Raw genomic sequence first — 22,657 nt, forward strand, 5'->3', positions numbered from 1 at the left:
TCATGCTGAGTATTGGCCATTTGTATATTCTCTTTGGAGAAAAGTCTATTCAGTCTTTTCCTGTTTAAAAATTGGGTTGTCCTTTTATTATTGAGTTCTAAGAGTTGCTTTGGGGGTTGGGTTTCCCCCGCTTAGTATTCAAGAAAAAAGCCCCTTCTCAGACAAAACACGTAAATAATTTGTCACATTCGTGAGTTGTCCTTTCACCTTCCAAGAGTTTTACAATTTTAGTTCTTATACTTAGGTCTATGATTCATTTGTGTATGGTGTAAGGGAGGGGTCTAAATTCATTCTTCTGCATGTGGATATTCACACTCATTTTATTTTCAAGCTTAATCTAGCTTTTTTAGAAGTTCAAAAGAATAATAAAATTAAGTAAAAGAAACTAATTTGAGCAACTTTTTTTTTTTAAATATTTTCTTTATTTATTTGACAGAGAGAGACACAGAGAGAGAGAGGGAACACAAGCAAGGGGAGTGGGAGAAGGAGAAGCAGGCTTCCCGAGGAGCAGGGAGCCCAATGCAGGGCTCGATCCCAGGACCCTGGGACCATGACCTGACCCAAAGGCAGACGCTTAACAAGTGAGCCACCCAGGCACCCCTTAATTTGAGTGCCCTTGTACAAAAAAAAGGGAAACTTATTGGAAGATCACTGAGGTAGGTTATGGTATTGAAGGGTAACTGGGCCTCACAAAGTACTAGAATAAAGACCCGAAAAGCTGTTAAGAACCCGGACAGTACTCTCCTTCTGACTTTCGTCTTTGTTTCTGCCCATCTATATTATTCTCTCTGCAGACTGACCTTTTTCTGTTTCTCCATATACAAGGCTGAAGATAGCTGCAGACATGTTCCAAGTCGTCAACATTTTACTTCAAACAAATAGTTTAGAGACGAGCCATCATTCAGTCCCAATTCTAAATTCCCAGATCATTCTAAATAATCCAGCTAGAGTCTGTTTTTCATCCCTAACCCAATTTATATGTGACCAAAAGGATAGAGGGCTTGCAAGTAGGTCACACACAACTTTAGGGGGAAGAATGACCACACCTGGCAGGATAAGGGTGAATTTTCATAGAAAGTGACTGTTATAAAATGGGCAGATCACCCCAGAAAGTGTCCTTTTTCCTTAAAACCTCTTGTAAAAAGATAATGCAAAGAAAAGCAACAATTGAGTGAATTCTACTAAAATACTAAAGAACCATTATAAAAATAATTCAGAAATCAGAAAATAGTCAATATTTTTTGACACTTGAATAATCTAAAAAGCATAATCATTGCCAATCAAGTGTTAAGTCTTTCCAACCAAAAAAGACACAGAAGGCCGGCAATCTGAGTTTGGTGCTATGTGGCTGATGATTATTACTCAAAGCCAAAGGCACTGAACTTACTAGCTGAGTGGCAATTCAGAGTCACACAACTAAAAGATACTTAAACTTCACCAGCAAGCTCATAAACTTATTAAAAAAAAAATGCTTTAAAATGTCTAAGAAGGTGAGCCTGGGTGGCTCAGTCGCTAAAGGTCTGCCTTTGGCTCAGGTCATGGTCCTTGGTCCTTGGTCCTGGGATCAAGCCCTGCATCAGGCTCCCTGCTCTGCGGGAAGCCTGCTTCTCCCTCTCCCACTCCCCCTGCTTGTGCTCTTTCTATCGCTGTCTCTATCAAATAAATAAAATCTTAAAAAAAAAAAAAAAAGAAAGTGTGCCTGGCGGGTTCAGTCAGTAGAACATGTAACTCTTGATATGTTGGGGGCAGAGTTTACTTTCAAATTATTTTTAAAATGTCTAAGAAATTATATACTCCAAGAACTCCTAAGATACTTAATTTACAATTTAGAGCAATACTTATAAGAATTCAGAAATATCTGAATATTGCAAATCAAACACTATGATACAGTTTGCTTATTCCTTAAAAGATCACCAAATCAAAATCTCAGAATCATGTCTGAGCTAGGGAAGGAAGACAACAAAAACTGCTGCTAAGCACCAATAATAACACACTAGGCACTGAATCAGGTACTTTACATTCACAATGACATTGCAAGGGAAGTATTATTATCCTTGTTACCATTAAGGAGTATCAGACTTTGAAATCAAGTAATTTTCCCAAGTTCAATCAGATAATTAAGTGGCAGAGTTGGCAGTAGAATCATTTTTGTTAAAACAGATCAGTAAAGTCCAACACAAAACTGGTTTGAGCCAACAACACTAAGGTCCTGTGGCTCATTATCTCCTTCATGCTGAATAAACTAGGTCACAAGAAGAGAGGGACGAACATGGTTCATGACACTCTATGTTCATTAAGGGCAGGTATCTGTTCTCATTCACTCATTCCCAATACCTCATGTCTGACACATAGCAGGTTCTCAATAAATATCTGCAGACTGAAATACATTTAGAAAGTGACAGTACTTTTACTCTATCCATAAACTTCCAATCTACTTCTTGGGCAGAACACAGCAAGAACAGTAGTCTTATGGTATTCTTACATCCAGTGTGACTTTTCCCAGTAATAAACTTTGATTCAATATGTAGGCATCTAACCATAGCTGTTTCTATAAGTAGTTCACAATTTCAGCAGTATTTTCTAAGTATCCCCTAATTAATGCTCTCAGGCTATAACCAAACAATATAAAGGCAATTTTCTCCAAAATCTTAATAGATCATAGTTCTGCAGAGACATGTAAATAACAACTGATAATCTTACTGGCGTGTTCTTCATGAGTAAGAAGCTATCTTTAGCTTCTTACTATGTCCTGACTCTTGCTAAGAAAAACAAACAAAAAGAACCCATGAAACATACAAAACCATTTCCTTAGATTTTTCCAGTAACACATCTATTTGACTACAACTCATGAACTGGTCCAAGTTAAAAAAAAAAAAAAAAAAAAGCCCATTAACTTTAATCCATAACATAATTCCAGAAATATATTATCTGCCTACACTTAATTACCTTCACAAAAATAAACACATTAAGTTTCATCTGTACTGCATTTAATAATTAAGAATATAATATTCTTATTCAACTCAGCCAAACTAAGATGGGTCCAAAATCAACACTATATTTTGATTCCGTCTCTTAATATGGCATTTTTATTAGCAAACCTTAGTACTATTTAGATATGTTGATTTCTTAGGTCTGTTTTCTAATTGTCTTTTAACGACCCCAAACAATCATTTTGGTCCCCTGCCATTAAATGTGTATTCAAGAGTTAGCTATAATAATTTTCACATCCATAATGACAACAAAAATATAGCAAATTAAGCTTAGCCCCTATTATGTCAAATTAAGCCATAAAGGCACATAAGGGATAGGCGTTAAGCTAAGAATCAGCAACTCAGGGTACTAAAAAAAGAAAGTATCCATTTAAGAAGATTTCCACCAAGGTCCACAGCTTAACCTTCATTCTCTGTTGGTCTCATCTATTTTCTTTTTCCCCCTTTCTTAAACTCTAAAAGCTAAGATTAATGGCACTTAAAGGCATAACTTACTACTTCTGCTCTCAGTCTTTCAATCAATATGTGGTTGTGGTACAATAAAAAACGTATTTGGTCTTCGTCCCTGGTTCCTGGCACTGAGCTAAAACCCCTAGCATTTCCTAAGTGACAGGACTGTCCTTTGTAATTTATAATGAGTGCTTTCTGACCATAACTGAGTTTATGCTAATGAGGTGATTCATTGTGAATCAATCTAGATAGCTTTAGGATGGAGGCTGGTTCCAAAGGAACAAACCACACGACTAGAGGACTGGAACTTTCAGCCCCTATTCGACCTCCAGAAAGGGGCTGGAGGTTGAGTTCATCATTTCAATCACAGCTATGGAATGAAACCCCAAATAAAAATCCTAAACAACAGGGTTCAGGGAGTTTCTAAGTGGGTGAACACACTGATGTGCTGGGAGGGTAGTGTGCCTGGAGAGCATGGAAGCTGTGAGCTCTGCGCGGCCCGCAGCCCCATACCTTGCACTATGCATCCCTTTCCTTTGACTATTCTTGGATTATATTCTTCATAATAAAACTATAATTTTAAGTATAAAGCTTTCCTGAGTTTTGTTGTCATTCTTGAAAATTACTAAAAGGGCTGAGGGTGGAGGAGTTCATAGGAACTCCTGAATTTGTAGTTGGCCAGGAAGAAGTGTGGCTGAGCTGAGGATTGCACATCCACCTGGCATCTGAAGTTGGGGCAGTTTTGTGGGACTGAGGCCTTAACTTGTGGAGTCTGCACTAACTCAGAAGTTAGTGTCAGAACCGAACTGTAGGACATCCAGCTGGTATCGGGGAAATGGTTGATGGAAAATGAGAGAGTGGTGATGAACTATTCTTAGAGACAAAAGATAAAAGATGATAAAAGCTGCTTTCTTTTAATTTCAAAGTCAAAATAAGTCCATATTCATTCATTCAACAAACAACGTACCAGAATGGTAACAAGTAGTCCAGATCACTTAGGATATACTATTTTGAGTACTTTCGCTTTTACCCTGAGTGAAATGGAGTAACAATGTAGAGTTCTAAGCAGAAAATCTTACTAAAAAAATCACTCTGGCTGCTGGGTTCACATTAGACTGTGGGCAGGCAAGTACAGAAACACCCTCATCAGGAAATTATTTTTTAAATAAATTTTATGTATTTATTTGACAGAGAGAGAGAGGGAACACAAGCAAGGGGAGTGTGAGAGAGAGAAGCAGGCTTCCCGCTGAGCAAGGAGCCCAGACGTGCGGCTCCATCCCAGGATCAGGGGATCATGACCTTAGAAGAAGGCAAAGGCAGACACTTAATGGCTGAGCCACCCAGGTGCACCCTCATCAGGAAATTATTAACATGATAAAGGCAAGAGATGATGGCGGCCAATGTTGTAGCAGGAAAAATAACAATTCTTATTATAAAAGTTTTCCAGGGGGCACCCGGGTGGCTCCGTTAAGCGTCTGCCTTCGGCTCAGGTCATGAACCCAGGGTTTGGTTACTGCCTGTTTCTCATCTCTTTAGGCTCTTTAAGTTTAGAATAATCTACCCCCCTTTCTTTATCTCATGGCATTGGCTTGCTGAGGAGACTAGGTCTATTGTCCTATAAAACAGCTCACTTTCTGGATTTGCCTGATTCTTTCCTCATGATTTAGTGTAACTTGTTCCTCTAGCTTCTGTGCTTTTCTGTAAACTGGAAGTCAGAGCTAAAAGCTAGATTTAAATACACTTTATAGATATATTTTAAAAGCATAGTTATCAGGATTTCCTGGAAGATTCTATGTAGGATGGGGAAAAAAAGAAAGGTTTAATGGTTTGAGCAACTGGAAGGAAATGCCAACAACTGAAAAGAGAAGATTTTTGACCAAGTGGGTTTTAGGTAGAAGACAGAGTTTAGTTTTAGATATGACAACTCTGAGAGTCTTTTAGACTCAAATGGAGACACTGAATAGACAATGAGGTTAAGTCTGGAGGTCAAAGCAAAGATTCATGCTGGAGATACAAACTTGAGAGTCATTCGGATATGGATGATGTTTAAATCCCTGAGACCAGATGAAGTCATCAACTAAGTGAATGCAAACAGAAAAGAGTAGCAAGGCCTGAGTCCTTTAAGCATTCCTCCGTTAGGAAGTAGGATAGAAGAGGAAAAATGAGCAAAGGAAATACAGATCATCAAGTAAGACAGGAGAAAAACCCAGAGGCTAACAGTATCTTGGAAACCAAATTTTTAGAAGTGTTACAAGGAGATAAGTCCTTTGAATGCTGCTGCCAGGTCTGGATAAGGACTGAGATTGGGCCATTAGAATCAGCATTGTGTAGATAACTGGTGGTCCTAACAAGCACAGTTTTAATAAAACGGTGGGAAAAAAAAAAAAAATCCCTGACTGAAAAGTGGATTTAAAAGACCCGGATGTGGGGTGCCTGGGTGGCTCAGTCGTCAAGCATCTGCCTTCGGCTCAGGTCATGGTCCCAGGGTCCTGGGATGGAGCCCCACATTGGGCTCCCTGCTCCACAGTAAACCTGCTTCTCCTTCTTCCACTCCCCCTGCCCCCGCTTGTGTTCCCTCTCTCGCTGTGTCTCTGTCAAATAAATAAATAAAATCTTTAAAAAAAATAACTTGATTAAATAAAAGAGCTGGACGACAGGAATACAAAACAGCTGGGTACAGACTATTCTTTAAAAAAGTTTTTGCCACAAAGGGGAGGAGAAATGGACTGACAAAAGTGAGATCAAGAATATTTTTATTTTTAAGATTTTATTTATCTATTTGTCAGAGAGAGAGTGAGCAAGCATGCATGCACGTGCGCGAGCACAAGCAGGGGGAGCAGCAGGCTCCCCACGGATCAAGGAGCCAGATGCAGGACTTGATCCCTGAGCCGAAGGCAGACGCTTAACCAGTTGAGTCACCAGGCATCCCTGAGACCAGAAGTATTTTTAAAGAGAAAAGAAGTAACCGTTTGCTTGCATGCTAGTGAATATGATCCAGCAGATAAGGGAAAAGTGATGATTTAGAAAAGAGCAAATTGGTAAAGTGATGATCCTAAGTAGGTAATAGGCAATGGGATGCAATATACAAAATGCAAGTACTAACTTTTAAGATAGAAACCTTCCCCACCAAACCTACAGCTCTATGTATCATAACAGGTAGCAAGACAAAGTCAAACTAATGCTGCCATATGGGTACATGTAGTCATGGGATTCTATGGAAACTTTTATTTGTTTCAATTTCCTCAGACGTAGGATGTATCTACCTAGTAAGGTGATCAGATAAGAGAGACAGGGAAGGTGGTACTGGAGGTTTGAAGAGAGAAAAATGTGAGATAGTCATCTGGAAGAGTGGGGGAATGAAAACACTAGGGAAACACAGTATGACTGTGGGATTCCATAAGGTAACACTTGCAGTTTTGTGGTGAGAAATTTAAAAATGATATCCATCAGCATGTTTGCATTTTTTTTTCCAGCTGGATTCAACTGCATAGGTAAGAAGCAGAACTGGTAGGACATTAGATTCAACCAGAGTTGTGGTTTTGCAAAACAAATACAATATGAGAGGGGCAGGGGAGCTAAAAGTATACGCAGGGGAGTAATTATGATTGACCATGGAGTTTCAGCTAAATAAGAGGAAAGAAAGAACAGCGAAGGTGGACAGTTTTAAGATCGCACTGGCACTAGAGAATTAAAGAATTATTGGAGACTTGATACCAGAGGAAGGGAGATGGAAAGACAGGAAACAATAATCAGACAGTGGTAATGAGAAAACCGAGATTATGGGGGATTACACATTATCAGTAATTATAAGGTATAGGGTATGATCATGGGAAGGAGTGCCTGAAATCTAGTACAAGACAAGACCAATGGAGAGGAGTGCAAGAAACTGGTAGGGAGGGGCGCGTGGGTAGCTCAGTCATTAAACGTCTACCTTCAGCTCAGGTCATGATCCCAAGGTCCTGGGATCGAGCCCCAGGTCAGGGCTCCCTGCTCCATAGGGAGCCTGCTTCTCCCTCTCCCACTCCCCCTGCTTGTGTTCCCTCACTCGCTGTGTCTCTCTCTGTCAAATAAAATCTTAAAAAAAAAAAAAAAAAAAAGAAACTGGTAGGGAAGGATATGAAGAATCATCTAGGTATACATTCAAATCACCAAGAATGTAGGTAAGAGTATTTTGGGAAGAGCCGACAGTGTGCCAGGATCCAATATTGTTGAGAAACGAGATGGAACGACAACAATGAAGGGTAGTGGATGATGTCATAAGATTCAAAACTAGAGTTTTAAGGAAGATGAAGGAGAATGGTTTGGAAGCAGCACTAAGGAGTACCACCTTAGTACCTCTGGGCTAAGTGGTACTTGAAGTCTCTGGGAGAAAAAATAGCCATCACTTGAGAAGCCTGCAGAAGTAGTGTCAGGGGAGAACCAGATCTCTTTCAGAGTCTAAGCTGGATCAGGCAAAGCGCTGACTATTCTTTGGCACAAGTACTACAGGTTAACCAAGCTTAAGAGCATAAACAGCCAATTCAAATTCTTGCTATGTCATATAAAACATCCTGTGCTCTCTGAAGTGGATTCTGCTTATTTTTTTTTTTACCAATATTAATTTTCTTCGAACCATAAAGTTGAAAATAGAAAGCTCATTTAACAATCACAGTTCCTGGGCGCCTGGGTGGCTCAGTCAGTTAAACGTCTGTCTTTGGCTCAGGTCATGATCCCAGGGTCCTGGGATCAAGCCATGCATCAGGCTCTCTGCTGGAGAGGGGGGTCGGGAGCCTGCGTCTCCCTCTGCCTGCTGCTCTGCCTACTCTTTCTGTCAAATAAATGAATAAAATCTTAAAAAATAAATAAATAAAATAAAAATAAAAACAAAACTAAACAACAATCAGTTCCCTCAAGACTTAAGGGAAAAAAAAGGTTTTCCTTTTGTATTTGTTAATGTACAGATGTAAAAGGACAGTATTTCTTAATGTTTCTGGTGACTGATCTATAGTAAAAATTAAATAAGAATCTGATCATCTATGGATGATATGTCTGGTCACTAGGCAAATCAACATAATCAAAACTACAGAAAATATGGGAAAGGAATCTTTTTAATAAACTGTACAAAAAAAGAAAAAAAAATCAATCCTTATATACAAAAAGTAACTAAAAATTCATCACAGACCTAAGGTAAGCACCAGAACTATAAAACTTCTAGAGGAAAACACAAGAAAATCTTAGTGACCCTGGGTGTGGTAAACATTTCTTAATAAGAAAAAAAAAACCCAAACATGTTGGCTAATTGAATTTAAATTAAAAAAGAAAAAAAACAGGGGGCACTTGGCTGGCTCAGTCTATGGAATGTATGACTCTCGATTTTTGAGGTTGTGGGTTCAAGCTCCACACTGGGTGTAGAGATTACTTAAAAATAAAATCTTTAAAAAAAAATAGAATAAAAACAACACGGGAAAGAAAAAAGTTAGATTTTATCAAAATTTAAAACTTTTGCCTTGCAAAAACACTATTAAGAAAATGAAAGGGGGAGTGGAGCCTGGGTGGCTCAGTTGGTTAAGCATCTGCCTTTGGCTCAGGTCATGATCCCAGGGTCCTGGGATCCAGCCTGTTTGTGCTCTGTCAAATGAATAACAAATCTTAAAAAAAAAAAAAAAAAAAAGGGAAGCCACAGATTGGAAGAAAATATTTTAAGACATACATCTGAAAAATGACTTGTTTTAGTATTTATATTTTGTATTTATAAAGAACTCTAAATTCAGTAAGACAATTTAAATAAAAAACAGGCAAAAGATTATGGGAAACTATTCACAAAAGAAGATATATAGATGGCAAAAACATGAAAAGGTGCTGGACACCATTAGTCATCCTAAGAACACAAACTAAAACCACAGTGAGTTATTACTAGACAGCCACCAGAATGACTAAAATCAAAGACTGCCTTATACACCTGAAATTAATGTAATACTGTGTTATCAACTATACTTCAATTAAAACAAAACAAAACAGGGGCACCTGACTGGCTTAGTCGGTAGAGCATGTGACTCGATTTCAGGGTTCAAGCCCCATGCCAGATGTAGAGATTACTTAAATATAAAACCTTAAAAACAAACAAACAAAAAAAATAATTGACCTTAGCAAGTGATGGTTAGACTGTGGTGAAATAAGAACGTTCATACACTGCTTGTTGGGGCAAAAATAGTACATCCACTTTGGAAACACTCTGGCAGTCTTCTAAATATTAAACATACACCTAACTATATGGTCTAACCATTCCACTCCTGGGTGGGATTTTATGGGAGGGAAATGAAAAGATATGTCCATACAAAGATTTGTATGCTAATGTTCAAAGATGCTTTATTTGTAATAGTCCCAAACTAAAATAACCCAGATGTTCATCGGTAGATGAATGAATAGATGAATAGATCACGGCCTATCCATATAATGGAGTACGTACGAACTATTATAGGCAACATGAATCTCAAAATAGCATGCTGTATGAAAGAAGCCATACCTTCTCCCTCAAATAAAATGTATTGTGTGAGTTCACTTATATAAATTTCTAGAAATTGCAAATTAATCTATAATGATGGAAAGTAAATCAGTGGTTGCCTGGGGATGGGAAAGGGGTGGCAGAAAGGAGGGACTGAAACACTTCTTTAAGTGATGGATACGTTCATTATCTTGGCTGTGGCGATAGTTTCACAGGCATCTACATAGATAAAAGTTTATCAAATACTATACTTTAAAAATGTACAACTTACTATATGTCAATTTCCTTTCACTAAAGCTGCAAAAAAGAGGGGGAGCACTAAAAAGAAATTAACTATCAAGCCACATGGAGAAATCTTAAATGCAATGTTGCTAAATGAAAGAAGCCAATCTGAGAAGACTACATATGGTTATGATTTCAATCACAGGACATTCTGGAAAAGGCAAAACTATGGAGATAGTAAAAAGATCAGGGGCTGCTGGGGGTTTGGGGTGGAGGGAAGGATGACTAGGTAGAGCAAAGAGGATTTTTAGGGCAGTGAAACTACTCTGTGTGATACTACAATGGTAGATCTATGTCATTACATATTTGTCAAGCCCATACAGAGAATGTACAAAACAGAATGAACTTTAATGTAAATTAGGGACTTTGGGTGATGATGTTTTGGCATAGGTTCATCAATTACAACAAATGTACCACTCTGGTGTGGGATGTTGATAGTGGGGGACGCTCTGTGTAGTGGGACAAGGAATATGTAAGAATTTGCCATACTTCACACTCAATTTTTAAAAATTTTTTAAAGTAGTGAAATATACACAACATACAATTTGTCATTTAAATTGAAGCGTGCGGTTCAGTGGCATTAACTGCACTCACACCGTTGTGCCACCGTCACTATCATCCACCCTCAGACGTTTTTTGTCATCCCATACTGCAACTCTTTTGCCATTTCAATTTTGCTGTGAAACAAACTGTTCTAAAAAAACAAAGTCCTATTAATTAAAAATAAAAGGAGGGGACATGAACCTACATAGACAAAGAGAAAGAAGACAAGAGCAACAAAATTTTAGAACCTGGAAAGCAGATGAATGGAAAATGACTAAAAGGCTGGATACAGAAAAAATTATACTAACAAGAAACATACTTAGGCCCATTCTATTTGATAAAATTTCTAATGAAACCACAGAAAGATACAGTTTTTCACTTCTCAGATCAGACAAAATGAGAAGATTTGCAATCTCCAGTAAAACTCTCTGCTCAGCACCCACACTCTTTTGGCTTTCCTCATACCTCTCTGATACCTCTGTTTGAGGTTCCAACCAGAATTAAACGTCAAAGTTCTTCAAGGCTCAGGCTACACATTTTCCTCTTATGCTATACTATTCCCTAAGTGACTTAATCCACACTAATGGCTTCAATTAAGAGATACCCAAATTGATTCTGGACTTCTCTTCTACACTTTAGACCTGGATGATCTAATGCTAACTTGGCATTTTCTCTTATGTCTCAATACCACTCAAATTCAATGTCCCCCAAACTAAACGCATGATAGATCCAGCACTCCTCCACAGCAGATCCCCTTTCAGCATTCTCAAATCTGCGCTTTGTCCGCACTTCTGTGTATGTGCTTAAGTGAGAAATTTAAAAGTCAATTTTGATACCTCCCTTTTACTCACTACCCCATAGCAATCACCAACATTTGGTTTTCTCTACTATTTTGAGTCTATCCATTTCTCTACCTCCTTCACCACCTCCTAATCTAAGGTACCATAATCTCCTTTCTAATTTACTACAAATTCCTTTCCAATTGATCATCCCTCATCATTATGGCCTCTTCTAATTCATTTTACACCCGCAGCCAGAATATTTTCAAAATGTAAATCAAACTCGAATTTAAATAAAAACTTAAAAAGAAAAAGAAAACTGGTGCAGCTACTGTAGAAAACAGTATGGAGGTGCCTCAAAAAGTTAAAAATAGAACTACCCTGGGGCACCTGGGTGGCTCAATTAGGCATCTACCTTCAGCTAAGGTCGTGGGATCGAGCCCCACATCGGGATCCCTGCTCAGCAGATAGTCTGCTTCTTCCCCTCTCTCTGACCCTCCTCCTGGTTTGTTCTCTCTCTCCCTGCCCCCCCCCCCCAAAACAGAACTACCCTATGACCCAGCAATTGCACTACTGGGTATTTAATCCAAAGAACACAAAAATATGGGATACATGGGATACATGTACCCCAATGTTTGACAGCATTATCTACAATAGCCAAATTATGGAGACAGCCCAAATGTCCATCAACTGATGATTGGATAAAGAAGATGTGGTGTATATATACAATGGAATGTTACCCAGCAATCAAAAAAGAATGAAATCTTGCCATCTGCAACTACATGGGTGGAGCTAGTTTGTTGGTTTTTTTTTTTAAGATTTTATTTATTTTATTTATTTGAGAGATACAGTGAGAGGAGGAACACAAGCAGGGGGAGTGGGAGAGGGAGAAGCAGGCTTCCCACCGAGCAGGGAGCCTGATGCGGGGCTCGATTCCAGGGGCCTGGGATCATGACCTGAGCCGAAGGCAGACGTTTAACGACTGAGCCACCCAGGAGCCCCTGGAGCTAGAGTATTATGCTAAGCAAAATAAATTAGAGAAAGACAAATACCATATGATTTCAGTCATATGTGGAATTTAAGAAACAAAACGAGCAAAGGGATTAAAAAAGAGGTGAAGGAAGAAACGGACTCAACTGTAGAGAACTGATGGTTACCAGAAGGGTTAAATACGTGATGGGGATTAAGGAGGGCACTTATGACGAGCACCAGGTGTTATATGGAAGTGCTGACTCACTTTATTGTACACCTGAAACTAATATTACACTGTGTTAACTGGAATTTAAATAAAAACTTAAAAAAATGTAAATCTGACCCTGTTAACTCTTCCCTGCCTCCGCACCTCCCAAATTGCTTGTCATATCCCTTGGAATAAAGACACAAGGCCCTACATGGTCTGGCAACATCTCTCTTTCCATCCTCATTTTGTAACATGCTCCCTCTTTCTTTCTGTGGTGGTATTCACCATACTCCATCAGCTGGTACAGCCTCCTCTGTGTGCGGTCTTCTGTATGCTAAGGAATCTGTTACCAATCTTCTTTCAGATTTAATTTCTTGGGGCACCTGGATGGCTCAGGTCATGATCCCAGAGTCCTGGGATTAAGCCCCGCATCGGGCTCCCTGCTCAGTGGGAAGCCTGCTTCTCCCTCTCCCACTCCCCCTGCTCGCTGTGTCTCTGTCAAATAAATAAATAAAATCTTAAAAAAAAAAAACAACTTAAAAAAAAGATTTCATTTCTTTACTTTCTCAGGTAAAATGTTTGTGACTTCCTTAAGTTAAATATGTCTCTTTACAAACTTTCATAACATTGTGTATTTCTGCCCTGTAGCACTGTTTATAATAGCAATTCTGTTTTCATAGTTATTTAAAAATTTGTTTTTCCCAAGGTTTTAAACTCTCTGAAGGCAATTGCCCTGTGAGTTGTGGCTTACCCGTTTCACCAGTGCTGGACACAAAGTAGCCATTCAATAAATATCAAAGGGACAAGGAGGAACTGAACTTCCTTGAAGTTGAAGTTATTAATAGATAATATGCAACAATATGAATGAATCTCAGACATTATGTTGAGTGAAAGGAGTCAGACACAAAAGAATACATACTGTATTATTCCCTTCATACGATGTCCAAAAACAGAAAAAACTAATTACTGGTGTAGAAGTCAGAATCACGGCTGTCATTGGGCAAGGGGTATTGATTAGAGAGGGTCATAAGGGAACCATCTGGGGCTAGATAAGTTATATATTTCAATCTGGGTGGTGGTTACATAGATGTGTATACACAAATACGTAGATGATATACATAAACACACATATTCATCACTTTTTTAGTATACTTTTCCGTATATGTTTAACCATAACAAAAAGAAGACATTTTGGGGAAAAAAGGTAAAAAACTAAGTACTGATGAGAAATATGCCTACAAGACCTTGGTAAATTAATTGCTTTTATGATGTATGCTATGATCCTGATTTGGTAAAACAATATACACATACAGTTCTTCTGGTTTCTGCAAATGACACAAATCCTACCCGAACTAACTTAAGCAAAAAACTCATTTACTGACACATACCTGGAAAGCTTACTCAGCTTCAGTGAAATTCTCAAGACCATTCAAGGCTAAAAATTATTAGGGCACCACTCAGAGGTGACCATGAAAATCACAGGATCACTGTTCTCATAGTGCTAGAACCAAGCCTGATCAGGTTCAAATGAGCCTTTTCAAGCTCCATCAAAAAGTCTGTGCGCCTGTGTATCTGGAGAGATGTGTCATGTAGTTACAGAAGAAAGCGACAGCAAGCTAGTTGTTCTTATGTTTTTCAGTGTAAGCTTGGCAGAAATTTTCATGTTAGTGATGAGCTTTTCTCATTGTAGAAGAATCTGGAGGCTTACTCCCTCTTTCTTTAGGATTTTGATCAAATCAGTCCCTAGTTCTAAAGACACACAGATTCTCTGAAATGCAGGCATCTGAACTGCTTTTCAGATGGGCAACTCTATATAGCTCACTGCAAAGTGAACAACAGCAAGAATTCATTTACTGTTGATATGGATTCTTACAAAACTGCAGGAAATTCCAGCTAGTCATATGCAAATCTTCCAATATCATAGGGCCTACAAGTGCTCAGTGCTTCAAAAGACAAAAGTATACCCCAAGTCACATCAAGCCTAATGAGTTCTTAAATTTACAAGTAATGTTTTATTTGAAAATTTCCTGGATCAAGTTGGAGATACCCATACAACATCAATTTTACAACCTCTATTTTTTCAACTACTTAGAAGAATCAGGTATGTTTCGTATATCCCAAACAAGTATGTCATTCTTTTAATCATTTGGTAGACATGAGTATCCATGATGCAGGCTGAATCATGAAAAACTAATGATATTTAACCATCTGTGACCTTCAAAGGGCATTTTCATATGATTAAGCCAAAAACCAACCTTGTGCTAGGACACAACAGTGAACAAAACAAATTCCTCGTCTCTGTGTGGATTTCACACTATGTGTGTATATAATACATGGGTGGCGGGGGGAGCAGCATAAAACAAATGAATATATGGTATATAAGATGGTGTTAATATACCTCAAAGAAGAACATAAAAGGTTAAAAGGGATACAGCAGAGCATAGGGGAATGGTTGTCACTTATTTTATGAGTGGTCAGGGAAGGCCTCACTGATAACATTTGATCAAAATCCTAAAGAAAGAGGGAGTAAGCCTCCAGATTCTTCTACAATGAGAAAAGCTCATCACTAACATGAAAATTTCTGCCAAGCTTACACTGAAAAACATAAGAACAAATAATTCTGCTAAAACCAATGGAGTATTTTAACAATTATGGCCCTAATTAAACTTTCAGCCAGTCAATCTGTACCTAAACAAGTACATGCCATCAAAATAATAACTGACATTTACAGCTCTTATTCTACATGCAACACACATTTCAGGTAAACATTTTTTTGTCCATGTTTTCAATCTAGTAAGTATTCACATATAAGAATACACAAAAAGATAAAGCAATTTATTCTTACATTTTTTGAAGAACCTGGGCCATCACAACCCCATTCGTTAAATCTTCTACAGTCTGGCATGGTGCATCCACATTAAATGTCTGGATCTGGGGGGAAAAAAGGGGGGGGTTGGGGGGAGATTCCATGGTTAATTATATAGGAGATTTCTTAGGCTTCTTTTTATGATTATCTCATCTTGAGAGCTGGAATAAAGTTTTAAAAGCAGTAGAGTTGGAAAATTTTTCCCTTATGGGAAATTTCCTGCAGGTTCTCATTGTCATTTTTTCCCTTAGGTAGAAAAGAAATTGTGGCAGATACCTGGTGACATCCCAGCATCCATTCATTCTCCTTACAGATGGCCAATCTAAGCAAGTCATGGTACCTTAATCCCCTCTACCAGTGACTAACTTAGGATTCACAGGGCAAACCAAAGTGTTGCAGGGAGATGCTTGAACTTGAGTTTCTAGGAAAGAAAAGCCAATCTCCTCTTGCTGTGAACACATATGTTGCCTCAACTGCCCCCAGCAGTCATCTTAGGGCTCTTAATGGAATACATTTTAGGATGAGGCCAATGCAGTGTACGACAGAGAAGAGGGACACAAAGAACTAAGTCCTTGAGGCCAAAATTGAGCCATTGAATCAAAAAAAAAAAAAGCCTATTATGTGAGATAGACGTGTTTAAGACTGGCCAGGTTGAGACTTCTTTTACTCAAAACGAAACTATCTTTACACGGATGCAGAAGTCACATTACAGTTGAGGTTAGATATTCAATTTTGAGTCTAAATGTATTCTGAATTAGATCTAACTTCGCAAAAAACAAAAAACCAACAACAAATTTTGCACTGGTCAGCATGACATGGTCAAGAAATAGAAATTATTTCCATGAGTAGGATAATACAGCTGAGCCAACAATGATTATACCCAGTAGTGCAACCAAGACTTAGAAGGAAATAAATCACTGAGAAAAGACAGATGCGGCCATGCTCTCCCACGTTTATAGGTTAGCAAAATGAAAGAGTATGATAGGATATGCAAATAGCAACACAAATGTTAGAAGTGAGAGTAGGATGCAGTCTAGGAATGAAAAACGGCTTAGCATGGGATGGGGGGTGGGAAGAGGAAGAGATGGAAGAGGGAATAGAATATAATGGTGAAAGATGGAGCAGCATTGTGCAAAACCTCATAAGCCATGTTAGGACTTTATTCTAAGAGCAACTGGGTGGGGGGAGGGGTAAGCAAAGGACTCCAAGCAGGAGACTGAGGCCATGAGATTTGCACCGTATAAAGATCATCCTGGCTGCAGGTAAGAAAGAATTGGAGGGGAAGAGGCACAGAGACCTATTTTAGTAAGTTTACATTATTAACACAGATGAGGTCAAACTAAGTAGAGACAATGGAAATATTGGGAATAACACTCAGCTCTTCTCACATTTTTATTTATTGGGTTACATACTCAGAAGTGAAATTACTGGGTCAAAGTGTATGCACATTTTAAGGTTTCTGATAAATACAAACTGTCCTTAATACTAGTAATTCTGTTCTAGTAATTTTCTCACTTCGTAACAGTAGGTGAGTGTCTACTTCTCTGTATTGTATTATTTACCTTCTTAAAAAAAAAAAGCTACTGACAAATGCAATAACTTCTTTATATTTCCTATATGGGAGAGTCTTGTGGGTAGTGATGGTTATGGTGTGGAAACTAAGGGATTTATCTTAAAGATCACAACGCAAGTGGTTTTTACCTAGGTATCCATTTGGGAGAGTAATGAAAAGAAGCCATCCCCTAACACTAACCTCATACATGGTAGAGGTTCAATAAATAATTAGTAAATGAATAAATGGAACAAATAAATATCTGCAGGAATTGATACTAAATTTTATTCTATACTATCTCCAGCTCCCTCCTCAATAGTAATGTGGTAACAATGTAGTTTAAAAAAAGAGAAGCACCTGCTTTCATTTTACAGTTGATAAATCTCTCATAGGTTTAGAATGAAAAGGAGGCAGCAGTGAGGGCCACATCTCATTTATCTGTTTACCACCAATCTTAGCACAATGTCTGACAGAATAAGCCCTAAGTGAGTATGCTTTGAATGCAATGCACTAATTCTATCCCAACTTTGCTCCTAATTTGCTGTGTGAACCTGGGGGTGCCACTTTACCTCTCTTAATAAGTTTTTTAATCTAGTAATTGGGAAAAATACCTTATGGAGAGGTGTTGTTAAGAGAATAAATGAGAAAATGAATGTACATTAGATATTTTGAAAAGTTGAAAGCAGTGGTTCCCAAACCTGGTGTACATCAGAATCTTCTGGAAAGTTGAAGAAGGCTGGGAATCGACTTTTAACAAGCTCATCAAATAATTATGTGGTGGGACACGGGTTGGGCATTTGGAACCCTCTGATCCAAAGCAGATTAGGAAACTGTCTCTGGCCAATTAGAAGAAAAAAACATCAATAAAGCAAGTAATTTTTCAATAATGTAATTTAGTACTAAAATTCTATTTCTCTATTAGGACTTAGAAAAAGCGATCTTCATTCTGATTTTTAAAATGTGGCTTCTGTTTAGAAGTAATTGTTTAATTACTTTCTCTGTATTGGCTCTTAAGGTAAATAAATACTTGATCATGAAGGCTACATGATGTCCACCTGTGCTTGAAATAAAAGTAAAGCAGGTCCCAAAGAAAATCTAGCTTTATGGAGTTTCCTTTTGGGATGATAAAAATGTTTTTGGGTGTTAGATAGTGGTGATGGTTGAACAACCTTGTGATCATACTACAAATCACTGAATTGTACACTTTAAAAGAATGAATTTTGGGGTGCCTGGGCGGCTCAGTCAATTAAGCATCTGCCTTTGGTTCAGGTCATGATCCTAGGGTCCTGGGATTGAGTCCCGCTCCCCGTGCACCGTCAAATAAACATAATCTTAAAAAATAAATAAATAAAAGAATTCTAAAGAAAAAAATAAAAGAATGAATTTTATGGTATGTGAATTATATTTTAATTAAAAAAAAAAAACTATCATATACCAGTTCTCCTCAACTCCGAGTTAATATCTAACAAGATGTGTCCGGATAGCAGTAGGGTAGAATTTAAAGATAAATACACCTAAGTGCATTAAGGTGTGAAATCCTACCTAAAAGGTCATAACCTCTTTCAATTCCAAGAAACTCTATTAACATCACCCAACTCCATCTCACCCTCCCCCCACAAAAGCATGATAAAAGTAAAGCATGGGATCACCTGGAATTAGTATCGCCACAGCAGTTCTCAACCAGGGGTGATTTTGCTCCCTGAGACATTTCTGGTTTTAACAAATAGGTGTGTGCTATTGGCATCTAGTAGGTAGAGGCCAGGGATGCTATTTTTAATGTCCTACAATGCACAGGGCACTGCCACAAAGAATTCTCCAACCCCAAACGTCAATAATGCTAAAATTAAAAATCCCTGCTCAAGAGCAGTGGTTCTCAAGGTATGCGGTCCCCAAGCCACTAACTATTGCATCATCTGGAAACTTGTTAGCAATCAGAATCTCAGGCCCTAGCCCAGACCTACTGAATTACAAACTCTGGACATGGGGCCTAGCAATCAGTGTTTTAATGCTCTAACAATGCTAATCAATACCAAAGCGTAAGAACCACCTGAATGAATGCAACTGAAACAGAGATAAAGTCACCCATACTGAGTATGAAACAAAAATAGGATTTGAACCCAGGTTCAAATGTCAGAACCTATGCTCTTATCTACCATTTTATATTCACCCTCAATTTTTAAAAAAGAAAAATAATGCTTTTAAAAAATGTGCTTTAACTTCTATACACTGATTATTCCTCCATCACAGAACAAAAATTGTTGGTAGAATGGAGTTAGGCAGAGAGAATGGAAGGTGGGAGATACCATCACAAAAATGATACCTTCCCCAAGTCTATACACTAGTACACATTTTATTGGCTGTTAGGTAATATGAAAATTACAAGGGTATGCTAATCTTGCTGGGTTTCCCAGAAGAAATGTACTTAGCCTATGTGAGGATTCTTTTCCCACTTAACTTCTTGCCATTAACCGGTAGCATCCCAGACTCTTTCTGGTTTTTCAGTCTCTAAAACCTAAGAAAGAACAATCTTTTCATGTAAAGTTCAAGAAATTAGGCTTGACAGGTATAACAGGCAGGGCAGATTTCTTTAACAGGTAAGAACACAATTTGACTCAGAGGGTGGGGAGAGGAGGTAGAGTGGAAATTTTCAAGCACATCCTGCTGAACTTGCTTGCTGCATAAACTCTGATTTGGAATTTAAGCTTAAGGTGTTTTCCACCAGTAGGATACTGTCTTCTCCTAAGTATTCCTCTTTCAACAAAAATTTGGAACATTTGATTCTTGGGCTAGCAGGTGCTCTGATACAATAGCAATTTATCCAGCACTTAATGCAATTCAATGTCCACAGAAATGAATTCTGGATAGGTGACTAATAGTCATCCCTTTTAGGTGCCTGAGGTTTTATTATTTTAACTATTCCTAGTGAAAGAATTTCTAAAGTGTACTATCTACCTCTTATCTAGTACTAAATGCTATGTAGTGAAAATAAACTTTTGATATTCAAGATGATAGTTATGATCTTAAATAATTGAGCATGGAGGTTCTTGAATTCTGTAAGGCTGTCAGCTCAGAGAATGAATCACGCAGGGCTTAGCTTTCAGTTCTTGGATCTTCTAGGTCACCGGCAGCTGTCTGTACCTTGCCGGAGTGTTGCAGTTACCTCCTAACCTTCTGTGTGCACAGAACCCACATGTGGCTATAAGTTTATGCAGAGTAAATTAGTCCATATGGGAGTCTTGTCTTTTTAAGTAGGTTCCATGCCAACTGCGGGGCTTGAACTCACTGCCCTGAGACTGAGAGTCACATGTTCTACTGACTGAGCCAGCCAGATGCGCCAATGGGTTTCACTTTGGAGTGTATTGCATACATTTTTTCCCCCACACTTGGTTTTGGAATTGTTTTCAGCATAAGCTGGTCTCCAGATATGAGGGGAATTACTAGACTAAACGTACACTCAGTTACTTCATTTTCTGCATAAACATTTATTCTGCTTTTTATAATGACAACTTAAAGAGAAGCCAGCATTTAACTCTATTTTGAAACATTTCAATGCATAAGGTTTTAAAAATGTTTCCAAATCTTAGAATTGTACATCTTTGTGTAGACTCTGCCCTCAAATCACTAATCTTTTCTCCAGAAATTTTCCTTGTGACATTTCAAAAATCCTTTTCTACAACACCATATTCCCTGACCTCTCTCCATATCTGATAACCTGGATTTTCTGTTTTCTTGACATTTACCAGATTCTAAATAGATGCTCTCATACTGTGTGCTTCTCTTAGTATCCCTTCAAACTTCCCTCTAAGACTCTTCCTCTATATTTTTATTAGCATTTCTCAAATAACTGCAATGATCACCATCTTTTTGCAGATGCCCTTCAAATACACCCGTTTTTAAGACTTGTCTTTCTAGACTTTAAACAATGCAGCCCTACTTCAGATTCAGTTAGCTTCCTCATCTTTGCCCTATTGCCTTTTTCTAGCATTGAGGAACTTAACTTGTACAGACTCAAAAGGCACACCTTAAGATCCTCAATCTTCTGTTTTTACAACCTCTGCCAAATCTATTCCCTCCGCAGTATCAAAGAATGTGTTCATTCTTTTCCTTTATCTCTCCCCTGCCTTGGCCACATTATGCAGCTTAGCAGTTTTTGTTCTCTAAAATATAGTGAAACCCATCTTCTCATCTGAAGTTGGAATCCACTATATTTGTAAGCTGTGTATTAACTATATATTATTGCAAAAAACAAAAACACCCCGAAATCCCAAGAATAGCCTAACATAAAAGTTACAGAATATATCAAGCCCTACCAGTATATATATTGTTTCAGAAGACATAATTTGATTCCTGACAGAGAACACATTATGAAAATCTCAGAGTAGGGGCGCCTGGGTGGCTCAGTTGGTTAAGCATCTGCTTTCAGCTCAGGTCATGATCTCAGGGTCCTTGGAAGGAGCTCCGTGTGGGGCTCCCAGCTCATCAGGGGAGTCTGCTTCTCCCTCTCCCTCTGGTGTTCGCTCTCTCGCTCTCTCAAATAAATAAATAAAATCTAAAAAAAAAAAACACAAAACTCAGTATTTACACTACCTGTGTTACAACCTACCTAAGGCAATGCTTGTCTAACCTTTCCATGGAAGTGCCCCCACACAGGAAAGTGACATCCGTATTTTAGGGATCTGAACTTATAAATCAAGGCACCACTGAACAGAATTTCTTTGACATCTGTATCTTACTTTTAACATTAATCCAAATGCTGTAGTCACCTCAATAAATATAATTAGTGTCTTATTCTAGAAGTGACATTTAACATTTTTAGCAGTGAGTAAAACTCCCAGAAAAAGCACTAGGTTTATCTCCTGGCTCTGCAGACCTCTATACATAAAAACACACACGCCCCCACCCCCCAAAAAACTGACATCAAGGTTTGTGAAACACAGCCTGGGTTTTAGGTCCGGCTCTCGAAGAGGCTGCTAAAGGCACAATTATTAGCATTAGAACTAAACAGGTATTTACTTTAAAACGTGACAATTTCAATAACTTTAAGATTAGAAGCCCACAACGTCGCCCCAAATTGTCGACGTCCATTAGTGATTCCCACATATCTTCCAGATTTGTTTTTATATTTATACCTTTAATAAGTATCTCCACACCGCTTACTTTCTAATCTCTGAAGGCATCTCGCATTTTAAATACCGTCTCTGGGTGCCTTTTCGTATTTTTCCTACCCTCCCTTCAAAGTACTTTTCTCTTCCAGGGGGCCTGGCTCATCCGTCAAGGGGCTACCCTCAGTCCTCCGCGAATGCTACAACAAAGGCGAGGAACGTCGTAACCAGGGGTCCCGAGTGCCTCTACCGGCTGCGCCGGGCGCAGAGACAGCCAACGCTTTGGTGTCCCTGGCAGCGCGAGAGGGAAGCGCCAGCGCCTCATCAGCTGCAAACAACAATCCTAATCACAGTGCCGCCTGCACCCCATCATTAAGCTCCACCGGGCCGGTTTCCCCTCGGAGGGCAGCCAACACCTCAAGCCTGGCAAGT

At 38.6% G+C, this 22,657-nt stretch overlaps 2 protein-coding genes across 9 annotated transcripts in view; one reads left to right on the plus strand and one right to left on the minus strand.

The window, feature by feature from the left end:
• The window catches only part of HOOK3 (hook microtubule tethering protein 3), a 104,410-nt gene that overhangs the window by 81,217 nt on the left and 536 nt on the right, over window positions 1-22,657 (minus strand). For 3 of the 8 annotated variants that reach the window (XM_027598034.2, XM_027598030.2, XM_027598031.2), the window contains exon 2: window positions 15,551-15,636. In XM_027598034.2, coding sequence (XP_027453835.2) covers window positions 15,551-15,636 — 86 coding nt within the window. Of the gene's footprint in view, window positions 1-15,550; window positions 15,637-17,821; window positions 17,960-18,772; window positions 21,389-21,433; window positions 21,623-22,252; window positions 22,343-22,657 lie in introns of those variants that run through there. The other 5 variants (XM_027598035.2, XM_027598036.2, XM_027598037.2 and 2 more) reach the window with 5 other exon arrangements.
• The window catches only part of RNF170 (ring finger protein 170), a 47,815-nt gene continuing 47,665 nt past the window's right edge, over window positions 22,508-22,657 (plus strand). Inside the window, exon 1 of the mRNA XM_027598043.2 lies at window positions 22,508-22,651. The gene's annotated coding sequence lies outside the window, so the exon portion shown is untranslated. The remainder of the gene's footprint in view (window positions 22,652-22,657) is intronic.

The sequence above is a fragment of the Zalophus californianus genome, chromosome 2, assembly GCF_009762305.2.
Source record: "Zalophus californianus isolate mZalCal1 chromosome 2, mZalCal1.pri.v2, whole genome shotgun sequence".
NCBI lineage: Eukaryota > Metazoa > Chordata > Mammalia > Carnivora > Otariidae > Zalophus > Zalophus californianus.